At 47.0% G+C, this 12,392-nt stretch overlaps 2 protein-coding genes and 1 pseudogene across 2 annotated transcripts in view; all 3 read right to left on the reverse strand.

The window, feature by feature from the left end:
• Window positions 1–10,873, reverse strand: part of lrch3 (leucine-rich repeats and calponin homology (CH) domain containing 3) — a 63,208-nt gene extending 52,335 nt beyond the window's left edge. The window contains exon 1 of the mRNA XM_070829489.1: window positions 10,862–10,873. The gene's annotated coding sequence lies outside the window, so the exon portion shown is untranslated. The remainder of the gene's footprint in view (window positions 1–10,861) is intronic.
• Window positions 1,790–2,618, reverse strand: LOC139200046 (uncharacterized; annotated as a pseudogene).
• On the reverse strand, window positions 4,915–5,904 carry LOC139200047 (olfactory receptor 52K1-like). The gene has a single exon (XM_070829277.1). The coding sequence runs from the start codon at window positions 5,902–5,904 to the stop codon at window positions 4,915–4,917; it is 990 nt and encodes a 329-aa protein (XP_070685378.1).
• Window positions 10,874–12,392: the final 1,519 nt, after the last annotated feature.

Raw genomic sequence — 12,392 nt, forward strand, 5'->3', positions numbered from 1 at the left:
AATAAGGCATCAAAATCATTGTTGTTATCAATTATTGACCTAGTCAAGGCTGTAATAACTTCATCCCAAATATTCCTCTTTGCACCTTATTTTTGAAAATATAGCATATTTAGTTTTTTCCCATTGAAAAAAATGAGGAGTTCTCATGACAAAAAGGACATGAAAACATAAAAAATCAGAAAAAATAATTAAAAACTTTATATCTATGGATAGGTCTGAAGTTGTTGAAAAGATTTAATGCGGTGAAAGTGAAAAAAAAATGTGTTTTTTTAACATTTCTACTACACTTCTATGAGAGGGCCCGTTTTGGGCCTAAGGGCAAAGAGTGTAAGTTTTTTGAATAAACTCTCATTACTCCAAAAATAATAATGCACCAAAATCAATGTTGTTATCAATTATTGACCTAGTCAAGGCTGTAATAACTTCATCCCAAATATTCCTCTTCGCACCTTATTTTTGAAAATATAGCATATTTACTGTTTTAACACTGTAAAAAAAGAGGAGTTCTCATGACAAAAAGGGCATAAAAACATAAAAAATCTGAAAAAATAATTAAAAACTTTATATCTATGGATAGGTCTGAAGATGTTGAAAAGATTTGATGCGGTGAAAGTGAAAAAAAAAAAAAATTTTTAACCTGCACTACACTCCTTACCCTCGGGGCCCAAACGGGCCCACGAGGGTAAAGCGTGTCGCTAAATTTTCTGGGAACCACGTTAAGTAGTCCAGTAGGAACGGGGTCTAGGAGACCAGCTGATGGTCTGGATGAGGAGATTATTGAGGCCAGTTCAGAAAGATCAATTGGAGAAAAACAGTCCAAGTACACATCAGGTCTAACAGCTGTTTCTATGGTTCCTAGGTTTGAGGTTGGACCAGACCCTGTTAAGGGCAGGAGGTGCTGAATTTTGTCCCTAATAGTTAGAATTTTATCATTAAAGAAGCTCATGAAGTCGTTACTGTTGAGCTCTAAGGGAACACAAGGATCAATAGAGTTCTGGCTCCTTGTCAGCCTGGCTATTGTGCTAAAAAGGAATCTAGGGTTGCTTTTATTTTCTTCTATTAATGAGGAGTAGTAGGCGGCTCTGGCATTACAGAGGGCCTTTCTATGTAAGCCAAAACAAGGTCAAGAGTGTGGTTGAAACAGTGAGTTGGTTCATTTACACTCTGGGAGAAGCCAATTGAGTCCAATAGTGAGACAAATGTACACGGTACACTGTAACTAATAAGACTGGTTTTAGAGTTTTCCAGGTTGGGTGTGAAAAACTAAGAACAAGGCTTTCAAAGGAGTTATAATTAAGTTTGGGTCTAGGTTGGACTATTAAACTAGAGTAAAGATTGCTGCAACTCCACCTCCTCGTCCAGAATCTCTGGGAATATGAGTATTAGTATGACTGGGAGGAGTGGCCTCATTAAGGCTAACATACTCCTCAGGATGTAGCCAGGTTTCAGTCAGACACAATAAATCAATTTCATGGTCAGATATCAGATCGTTTACTAAAACAGCTTTGGATGGCAGAGATCTGATGTTTAAAAGTCCACATTTCACTCTCCTGTCCTGTTTCATAGTGCCAGTGGTATTAACTCTGATTAAATGTTGATGCTGAACTCCTCTCCTGTTGGACTTAATAGATCTAAATGGTCTGAGTGGTCGGGGGACAGACACAGTCTCTATAGGATGTTGGGTGGGTGACTGTTCTAATGGAGGAGCAGAGAAGTGTGTAAGACTGCAGCTCTGCCTCCTGGTCTCGACTCTGGACTGTCAAGTTTTAGGACTAATAAACTTCGCCATATTTCTAGATAAGAGCGCAGCTCCGTCCAAAGTGGGATGGATGCCGTCTCTTCTAATGAGACCAGGTTTTCCCCAGAAAGACTGCCAATTGTCTATGAAGCCCACATTGTTAGCTGGGCACCACCTCGACAGCCAGCGGTTAAATGATGACATGCGGCTGTACATGTCATCACTGGTCAGGTTGGGCAGGGGACCAGAGAAAACTACGGAGTCCAACATTGTTTTAGCAAAGTTACACACCGACTCCACATTAATTTTAGTGACCTCCGATTGGCGTAATCTGGTGTCATTGACGCCAACGTGAATTACAATCTTACCAAATCTACGTTTAGCCTTCGCCAGCAGTTTTAAATTTGACTCTATGGTTCCCGCTCTGGCCCCCGGGATGCACTTCACTATGTTCGCTGGTGCCGCTAGCTTCACGTTCCTGACTGTGGAGCTTCCAATGACCAGAGTCTGTTTCTCAGCGCTAAGTGGGGAAAATCGGTTGGAAACCTGAAGGTGGTGGAGCACCGTGGGCTTCTCCTTGGGACTATGTTTCCTCCGGACAGTCACCCAGCCGCCCTGGTTTCCCGGCTGCGCGGGAACCGCCGGGGGAGTAGGAGCTAAGCTAGGTCGGCCCGCACCGGCTACTGGGGGCTGGCTAGCTACAGCTGACTTATGCTCCATGGTGCGGAACCGTGTCTCCAACTCACTAAGCCTCCAGTACAGTGAATAAACTACACTTATTACAGGTACCGGTTTCGCTAAAGGAGGCCGAGGAGTAACTAAACATGTGGCACACTGAGCAGGAGACAGCAGGAGACTGAGAGGGAGAGAGAGAAGCCATTTCAGTGGTTTTAGTTTTAAGAAGCTAGCTAGTGATTTAGGTAAAAACTACAGAAATAACGAGATTATCACCACAAGAAGTGAGAAATATATGTGCAGGTTGTAAATTTAAATGTACAGCTGGTGGTTAAGACAATAAAGCGTGAAAATAGATCCAGTGGAGAAAAAGGAATGAGAGACGCTGTTGATAGCGCAGTACACGGAAACTCCGATAGCCGGAAATGACGCTTACCGTAACAGGAAGTCAGGAGACTTCCAGATTCCTCAGTGACCCCCCAGTAGTCAGGAGGTCCCTCAGTGACCCCCCAGTGGTCAATAAGGTTCCTCAATGACCCCCCAGTGGTCAGAGGGTCCCTCAGTGACCCCCCAGTGGTCAATAAGGTTCCTCAGTGACCCCCCAGTGGTCAGAGGGTCCCTCAGTGACCCCCCAGTGGTCAATAAGGTTCCTCAGTGACCCCCCAGTGGTCAGAGGGTCCCTCAGTGACCCCCCCCCAAACTTCTCAGAGCAGTAGTTTCGACCTGAACAGACAGACTGAGGCTCCAGGTTCAGACAGACGCTGCTTTATTCAGACACACTTGAACACTTCCTTCCTGACACATTTTCAGAGTGAATGTTTCTTCATCGTCATGAACGAGTGACCATGTGACATGTGACCCGTCCAATCAGGTACTTCATCTCAGAGAGCTTCATCATTTTACATCTCCAGAAAAGCTAAGCTAAAGGAAGTTCTCTCCTAAGCCCCTCCCACCAGACGACCACGGCGTTAGCGAGCTTCAGTGTTGCCAGGTGTACGATAATTATCGTATTTGTACGATAATTTTGCCCTCTGTGCGATGTACGATCAATAATCCAAAAGAAGGATAATTTGACAGTTTCCGTGAACGTGTGGTTCCAATCAGCCTTGCTCTAATCTGCTGTACAGTTTTTGTGAACCCTGAAGGCATCTCTTATCACGTGACATTTCCAACCAATCGTAATCGGTTTAGCATGAGATACGAGCACCTGGATACAGGTGATGTTGGTCTCGGAATAACGAGCATGATTGGCTGATCGTGCCCCATTAATTAATTGATTTGTTTTATTATTGAGTAAAAGTTGGCAGCAGGAACTTTTTAAGTTTGAAGATGTGCAGTTATTTGTCATTTTTGAGGACAAAGAGAGAATTTTCTGAATTATTCTTTGAAAAAAGATTGTTCATATAAGTAATTCAAATAGTATTCAAATGTTGGACTGCAAAAATAAATGTCACTAAGTGAAGCCAGACTTTCTCTTTATTTTCTTCTCAGTTATTATGAATACTGTTTCAAAAAAGTTAACCTGCTGTGTCAGTTCCCCTAACGGTGGGAGGCCTCATGATTTAGCTCATTAGTTCCCACCTTTATGTTTATGGGGGACACATTAGTGTAACACAGCTAAGTTGGAGCCGCTGCGGTGCCGAGGACGCTTCTAAACACATATAGAACCACTATGTTTGACTATCGCGCAACAGTAAGCTTGTTATTTTGGTTATGACGAGTGGACGATAATCTACCCCAAAATACGATAATTTCGAGTCTGTGGTACGATAATTCTACATTTCCCACCTGGCAACACTGGCGAGCTTCATCGTGCAGGAAGAAGAAACCAGAGCAGCTTCAACTGGTCATGTTTGTGGTCCGATGCTTTTATCCCGTCCAGCAGCGAGCCGTCCTCTTTTTTAACGTTAACGTTTAATGTTTTTAACGTTAGCTAGCATTAGCTAGCGTTAGCCACAGACACACGAACCTGAATTAGCTGCAGCCTTTAGCTAATGTTAGCAGGAGGCTAAACTGTTAACACCATCCAACATGGCCGCTCCTCTCCTGCTCTCCTGGTGAATCACCACCATGTGGATGTTCTCAGTCTGATGATAACGCTCCCTAACGAAGCCGTCATCCAGGTGTTGCAGGAACCTGAAGGCAGCAGCTTCATGGTGAACTTCTCCTGGTGGACTCTGACTCTGTTTCACTGCCTTCACTGCCTCCTCTCTGTCAGACTGTCTGAGGAGTCGCTCTGCACTGGACACACTGGTTCCACAGTGTGGAACACAAACTCCTCCTCCACTGAAGGGACGTGTGTAGAGCAGCCAATGGGAGCGCTCTCTCTCTCTGAGGGGACCTGTGATTGGACGAAGCCTCCTGTCACCAGGTAGATTTACTGAAGCCTGAAAACAGCCCAGAGGGCCAGGTCACAGTCAGAGCAGCTGATCTACAGCATGACGGAGGTTATTATGGGATGTTTAAACAGTGACACCAAAGATAAACTGACTACTGCAGCTTTAATAATCATCGTTACTGATTGTGTCCTCTGGTCCTTCTGTGCCCTGTTTGTTCAGGAACAGTGATGGTCGACCACACATCAGGGTCTTCAGGATGTGCTGTCGGATCTCCGTGGTTCTGATGCCGTAGATGATCGGGTTGAAGCAGCTCGGAAACAGCAGATACATGGTGCTGAAGAAGACCCGTATGGCTGCAGGAAGACCGTTTCTGATCCGATACGACAGGAAAGCAACTAGTGCGATGGTCAGGCTGACGGCCATGACCACGATGTGGGTGATGCAGGTGTGAAGAGCTTTGACCCCTACTCTGCCGGACCTGAGCACAGAGCTGAAAATGACCACGTAAGAGGCAGCGATGAAGAAGAAGTCGGCCACAGGGATGAGGAAGGCGGTGAGCAGACCAACCAGGTTGTTGATGGTGGTGCTTCCACAGGCCAGCTCCACCAAGGCCATGTGCTCACAGAAACAGTGGTTCATCACGCTGCCGACGCAGAACGTCAACTTTCCCGCCAGACTCACCATGAGTGTGTTCAGGAGGAAGTTTCTGATCAAAACTGGAATCACAAACTTGAGGAATTTGGGTAAAGCCATGCGGTCGTGGTAGTAAAGTGGTGTGCAGATGGCAAAGTAGCGGTCCAGAGCCATCCACACCAGTAATGTGGACTGAAAGGCTCCCACAAAGTGAATGAAGTGCATCTGAACCAGGCAGGCAATCAGAGAGATTCCCCTCCAGTCAAACAGGAAGCTCAGCAGCATGTTGGGGACGAAGAACAGCGGGAGGCTCAGGTCGACGACCGCCATGCCGGCGATGAGGATGCACATGGGTGAGTGGAGGCTTCTCTGTGAAATGATGACGTACAGCAGCAGGGAGTTGGCCAGCAGAGACACAGCCAACATGATGAAGAAAGGGAGGAAGAGGACGGGCCTCAGCGCTCCCAGCTCACTGAAGCCGTTCAGGATGAAGAGTTTGTGAGAGGAGACGTTCTCCATCCTTCCCTCTTCTCAGAACCTCCTCGTCCAGGGTTTCTGTCTGATCCACCTGAGAGCAGAGAGACAAAACTGTTTGTTAAAGGTTCCAGACTGTTTGGTTTCATGATAAAAAATATAAACTGAATATTTTCAGTGAGATCTTTATCATCTTCGTGGGAAAGATTGATCTCAGCACTGAACCAGGTGACCTTCATAATGACCTCAGACCTGTGAGGAGCCTCTGATGAAGAACCCTCCATCACGTCCACAGAAACACACAAACAGTAGATCTACCTGAATCTGTCTCTGACTGAAAACATCTGTCTGCTCTCATATTAAACCTTCAACCATCTCACCTCTGAGCAGCTGATCATCAGATCATCTCTGGACTTCAGCTGTTTCAGAAACCATCAACAAAACCATCAGGCGGCAGGTTGGGATCACGCCGGAGACAAACTGCCTCCTTCAGGACGCATTGCAGACACGTAAAAGCCACTCTGATGTCCTGGTTTAACCTTCAGGCCTGAACTTCTCACCAGGCCGTAACACACCTGAGCTGAACCTCATCCATCCTGACGGAAGAGCTCTAAAAGCACCGTGTAACATTCAGGTTACTCACGTGTGTTTCAGCGCCTTCAAACACACTTTGACACGAGGGAACCAGGATCCAGAGACCAGAGCAGCAGCCTCAGCACTGGGTTACAGTGAAGGTCCAACTGTATGAACTGTAGCTGTCAGACACACTGCAACTGTCAGACACACTGCAGCTGTCAGACACACTGCAACTGTCAGACACACTGCAACTGTCAGACACGCTGCAGACACACTGCAGCTGTCAGACACTGCAGCTGTCAGACACACTGCAGACACACTGCAGCTGTCAGACACACTGCAGCTCAGAGGGAACAAAAAAGCAAAGTAACAACTATGATCAATATGAAAATACAATCAATGACACAAGTATGAAAAATAAAAGACACCAGGAGCAAAATGTACCAATAAGTCAGTAAAAGAAGGAAATACATGAAGAGAGCGACAGGCTAAACCTGTCTGACACTCAAAGCCTCTGGATCCACACCAGTAACCTCTACAGTTAGACAGTTCAACAGTCAGACAGTTCGGCAGTTCGACAGTTTAACAGTTTGACAGTTTAACAGTTTAACAGTTTGACAGTCAGACAGTTTGACAGTTTAACAGTCAGACAGTTCGGCAGTTCGACAGTTTAACAGTTTGACAGTTTAACAGTTTAACAGTTTGACAGTCAGACAGTTTGACAGTTCAACAGTCAGACAGTTCGGCAGTTCGACAGTTTAACAGTTTGACAGTTTAACAGTTTAACAGTTTAACAGTCAGACAGTTTGACAGTCAGACAGTTTAACAGTTTGACAGTTTAACAGTTCGACAGTTTAACAGTTCGACAGTTTAACAGTCTGACAGTTTGACAGTTTAACAGTCAGACAGTTTGACAGTTGAACAGTTCGACAGTTCAACAGTTAGACAGTTCGACAGTTCGACAGTTCGACAGTTTAACAGTTTAACAGTTTGACAGTTTGACAGTTCGACAGTTTGACAGTTCGACAGTTTAACAGTTCGACAGTTTAAGAGTTCTTTGTGAGCAGAGACGAAGGTTTGAGTCTCGTTTCAGAGCTGCTTTCACAATCAGTTCCTGTTTAAAAAGCTTTGAAACAACAGGCCGGGACAGGCCGGGACAGGCCGGGACAGGCCGGGACAGGCTGGGACAGGCCGGGATAGACCGGGACAGGCCGGGACAGACCGGGACAGACCGGGCCAGATCGCTGCAGCTGAAAACGAGTGAAGCCCGTTGAGGGGGAGCGACCCCCTCCCCTGCTCTTACAGCTCCACCTGAAGTCGGCAGCTTTTACTCGTTGGTGTTTGAAGCTTCGTCATTAACGTGTCCCGTCTGCAGGTGGATGATCTCAGCTGCTGACTCTCCTCTGTCCATCCCTCCGTCCCCGCTGAGCGCTGACTCTTTAATACACTCTGCTCCACGCCGCCATTGGCTGCACAGAGAGTCCCGCCCAGAGGGTTACCTGTCGGAAGGTGTGAGGGCGACAGGTGGGACACCATCAGCTTCACATTAAAACAGTAATAACATGAACACATCAACAATGATCACATGACCCGCACCTGGAGGCGACCACAAGAGTGCAGAAGTGTCCGACCTGGTGTCACCTGGGACACTCCTTTAGCCTCCTCATGTGACGGCGTGAACGGAGCGCTGAAGCACGAACCCAGTTTAACTTCAGGAACAATGAACCAGGAAGGAGGCTCAGAGTTCTTATTGGTGCCAAACCAACATGTTAGCAAAGAAAACTACAAATCTGTGAGGCGTCGGTAAGGATTCACTCCTTCAGCAGGAACCAGGGGTCAGACAGTCAGTCAGTCAGTCAGTCAGTCAGTCAGACACACAGTCAGTCAGACAGTCAGTCAGACAGACAGTCAGTCAGACAGACAGTCAGTCAGTCAGTCAGTCAGTCAGTCAGTCAGACAGTCAGTCAGACAGACAGTCAGTCAGTCAGTCAGTCAGACAGTCAGTCAGTCAGACAGTCAGTCAGACAGACAGTCAGACAGTCAGACAGACAGACAGTCAGTCAGACAGTCAGTCAGACAGTCAGTCAGTCAGACAGTCAGTCAGACAGACAGTCAGTCAGTCAGTCAGTCAGACAGTCAGTCAGACAGTCAGTCAGTCAGTCAGTCAGACAGACAGTCAGTCAGACAGACAGTCAGACAGTCAGTCAGTCAGTCAGTCAGTCAGTCAGACAGTCAGTCAGTCAGACAGTCAGACAGTCAGTCAGTCAGTCAGTCAGACAGTCAGTCAGACAGTCAGACAGTCAGTCAGTCAGTCAGTCAGTCAGACAGTCAGACAGACAGTCAGACAGTCAGTCAGACAGTCAGTCAGTCAGTCAGTCAGACAGACAGACAGTCAGACAGTCAGACAGTCAGTCAGACAGACAGTCAGACAGTCAGTCAGTCAGTCAGTCAGTCAGACAGACAGTCAGTCAGACAGACAGTCAGACAGTCAGTCAGTCAGTCAGTCAGTCAGACAGTCAGTCAGACAGACAGTCAGACAGTCAGTCAGTCAGTCAGTCAGTCAGTCAGTCAGACAGTCAGTCAGACAGTCAGACAGTCAGTCAGTCAGTCAGTCAGACAGTCAGACAGACAGTCAGACAGTCAGTCAGACAGTCAGTCAGTCAGTCAGTCAGTCAGTCAGACAGACAGTCAGACAGTCAGACAGTCAGACAGTCAGACAGTCAGTCAGACAGACAGTCAGACAGTCAGTCAGTCAGTCAGTCAGACAGTCAGTCAGACAGTCAGTCAGACAGACCTGACCTTGACCTCTGAGCTCCAGATCCTCAGTGTGTCAGTGTGTAGTGGAGGTCTATAGTGTGTGTGTGTGTGTGTTAGTTAGTGTGTCAGTGTGTAGTGGAGGTCTATAGTGTGTGTGTGTGTGTTAGTTAGTCAGTGTGTCAGTGTGTAGTGGAGGTCTATAGTGTGTGTGTGTGTTAGTTAGTCAGTGTGTTAGTGTGTAGTGGAGGTCTATAGTGTGTGTGTGTTAGTTAGTGTGTCAGTGTGTAGTGGAGGTCTATAGTGTGTGTGTGTGTTAGTTAGTCAGTGTGTTAGTGTGTAGTGGAGGTCTATAGTGTGTGTGTGTTAGTTAGTGTGTCAGTGTGTAGTGGAGGTCTATAGTGTGTGTGTGTGCTAGTTAGTCAGTGTGTTAGTGTGTAGTGGAGGTCTATAGTGTGTGTGTGTGTTAGTTAGTCAGTGTGTCAGTGTGTAGTGGAGGTCTATAGTGTGTGTGTGTTAGTTAGTCAGTGTGTCAGTGTGTAGTGGAGGTCTATAGTGTGTGTGTTAGTTAGTCAGTGTGTCAGTGTGTAGTGGAGGTCTATAGTGTGTGTGTGTGTTAGTTAGTCAGTGTGTCAGTGTGTAGTGGAGGTCTATAGTGTGTGTGTGTGTGTTAGTTAGTCAGTGTGTCAGTGTGTAGTGGAGGTCTATAGTGTGTGTGTGTTAGTTAGTGTGTCAGTGTGTAGTGGAGGTCTATAGTGTGTGTGTGTGTTAGTTAGTCAGTGTGTCAGTGTGTAGTGGAGGTCTATAGTGTGTGTGTGTGTTAGTTAGTCAGTGTGTTAGTGTGTAGTGGAGGTCTATAGTGTGTGTGTGTGTGTTAGTTAGTCAGTGTGTTAGTGTGTAGTGGAGGTCTATAGTGTGTGTGTGTGTTAGTTAGTCAGTGTGTCAGTGTGTAGTGGAGGTCTATAGTGTGTGTGTGTGTGTGTTAGTTAGTCAGTGTGTCAGTGTGTAGTGGAGGTCTATAGTGTGTGTGTGTTAGTTAGTCAGTGTGTCAGTGTGTAGTGGAGGTCTATAGTGTGTGTGTTAGTTAGTCAGTGTGTCAGTGTGTAGTGGAGGTCTATAGTGTGTGTTTGTGTTAGTTAGTCAGTGTGTCAGTGTGTAGTGGAGGTCTATAGTGTGTGTGTTAGTTAGTCAGTGTGTTAGTGTGTAGTGGAGGTCTATAGTGTGTGTGTGTGTTAGTTAGTCAGTGTGTCAGTGTGTAGTGGAGGTCTATAGTGTGTGTGTGTTAGTTAGTCAGTGTGTTAGTGTGTAGTGGAGGTCTATAGTGTGTGTGTGTTAGTTAGTCAGTGTGTCAGTGTGTAGTGGAGGTCTATAGTGTGTGTGTTAGTTAGTCAGTGTGTCAGTGTGTAGTGGAGGTCTATAGTGTGTGTGTGTGTTAGTTAGTCAGTGTGTCAGTGTGTAGTGGAGGTCTATAGTGTGTGTGTGCTAGTTAGTCAGTGTGTAGTGGAGGTCTATAGTGTGTGTGTTAGTTAGTCAGTGTGTCAGTGTGTAGTGGAGGTCTATAGTGTTCCTGTTGTTCTGGATCAACATGTTCTCTGTCTTTCTTTAGTCTCCTCTGATGATCAACATGTCTGAAGTCTTTTCTCACTCATTCTGCTTTACTGACTTCTGGAACCTTCTAGCTGAGGTTGGACACATTTTAGGGACATGAAGATCACAGAGCTCAGAGGGTCAAAGGTTTGATGGTCTGTGCTGTGGTGTGTGGTGGACACGGGGGGGCGTCCCGGACTCTGATGTGTGATGTCGTCATGTTGTTGCCGTGTTGTTTCTCAGTAATGAGCCCCGGCAGAGTAGAAGCTGTTTCCATCTATAACAGACCCCAGAGGCATCTGCGTGGACACTCTGGAGGCTAACAGGCTAATTAGCACAGTCTGTATCACCGGGAATCATGGGAGGACGCAGCCGTCGCCATGGTTACTGCTGACAGCAGGCGGCCCCCCGGTGAGCAGCTCTGTTGGTCCTTTCTTCCTCGTCACTGTGTCCATTATGAGGAAAGATACACTTGCTGACCTCATTTCAGTCTCATCTACACGTTTAACCACATGACCCCCCCTCCTGCTGTCCAGGCCGCCTCAAATAACCCCCGGGGGTCAGCAGACGGGCCCCAGATTCAATGACGGGGGCGCATTTGGAAAATCTAAAAATGTGAATCAAATTTAAAGTTAAATAACTTACTGCCATATAACCACACGGCCCTGCTAAATGCTCCATTCTGATTGGTCGATTACGGCGTTATTTCTGTATAACGAACCGTTGCTATGGACACGCGCCGTCACCATCAGTCCGCTGACTTCCTGATGGTCACAGCTGTCACATCAGATAATAAAGGAGATGGTTGTGGACCAATAAGTACGTGAATCTAACACCTGTTGTGAGGTGAACCCAGTCAACACAGTGAGCCCAGTGAGCCCAGTGAACACAGTGAACCCAGTGAACCCAGTGAACACAGTGAACACAGTGAGCCCAGCCCAGTGAGCCCAGTGAGCCCAGTGAACCCAGTGAACCCAGTGAACACAGTGAGCCCAGTGAACACAGTGAGCCCAGCCCAGTGAGCCCAGTGAGCCCAGTGAACCCAGTGAACCCAGTGAACAGTGAGCCCAGTGAGCCCAGTGAGCCCAGTGAAACACAGTGAGCCCAGCCCAGTGAACACAGTGAGCCCAGCCCAGTGAGCCCAGTGAGCCCAGTGAACAGTGAGCCCAGTGAGCCCAGTGAGCCCAGTGAAACACAGTGAGCCCAGTGAGCCCAGTGAACCCAGTGAGCCCAGTGAGCCCAGTGAACCCAGTGAACAGTGAGCCCAGTGAGCCCAGTGAGCCCAGTGAAACACAGTGAGCCCAGCCCAGTGAACACAGTGAGCCCAGCCCAGTGAGCCCAGTGAGCCCAGTGAACCCAGTGAGCCCAGTAAGCCCAGTGAACACAGTGAGTCCAGTGAGTCCATCCACCACAGTCTCCACCATCAGACACATCAAGTCCCCAAAAACCTTTTTCCTCCAGTAAGCCGTTATGGCTGAAAACAGGAAGTGGTTTAAAGTCTGTGAGCCTGTTTGGGCCTTAAAGTCACACGGTCCTCTGTGGTTCCTCTGAGAACAGTTAGAAACAGAAACACACCTACAGGCCTTGAACTTATCAATGTGTAAAATATATTAAAT

Source organism: Pempheris klunzingeri, chromosome 4 (assembly GCF_042242105.1).
Source record: "Pempheris klunzingeri isolate RE-2024b chromosome 4, fPemKlu1.hap1, whole genome shotgun sequence".
Taxonomy (NCBI): domain Eukaryota; kingdom Metazoa; phylum Chordata; class Actinopteri; order Acropomatiformes; family Pempheridae; genus Pempheris; species Pempheris klunzingeri.

Excerpts from the sequence above, each read along its gene's own strand:
- LOC139200047 (XM_070829277.1), bottom strand. The coding sequence starts at position 5,904 with ATGGAGAACGTCTCCTCTCACAAACTCTTCATCCTGAACGGCTTCAGT.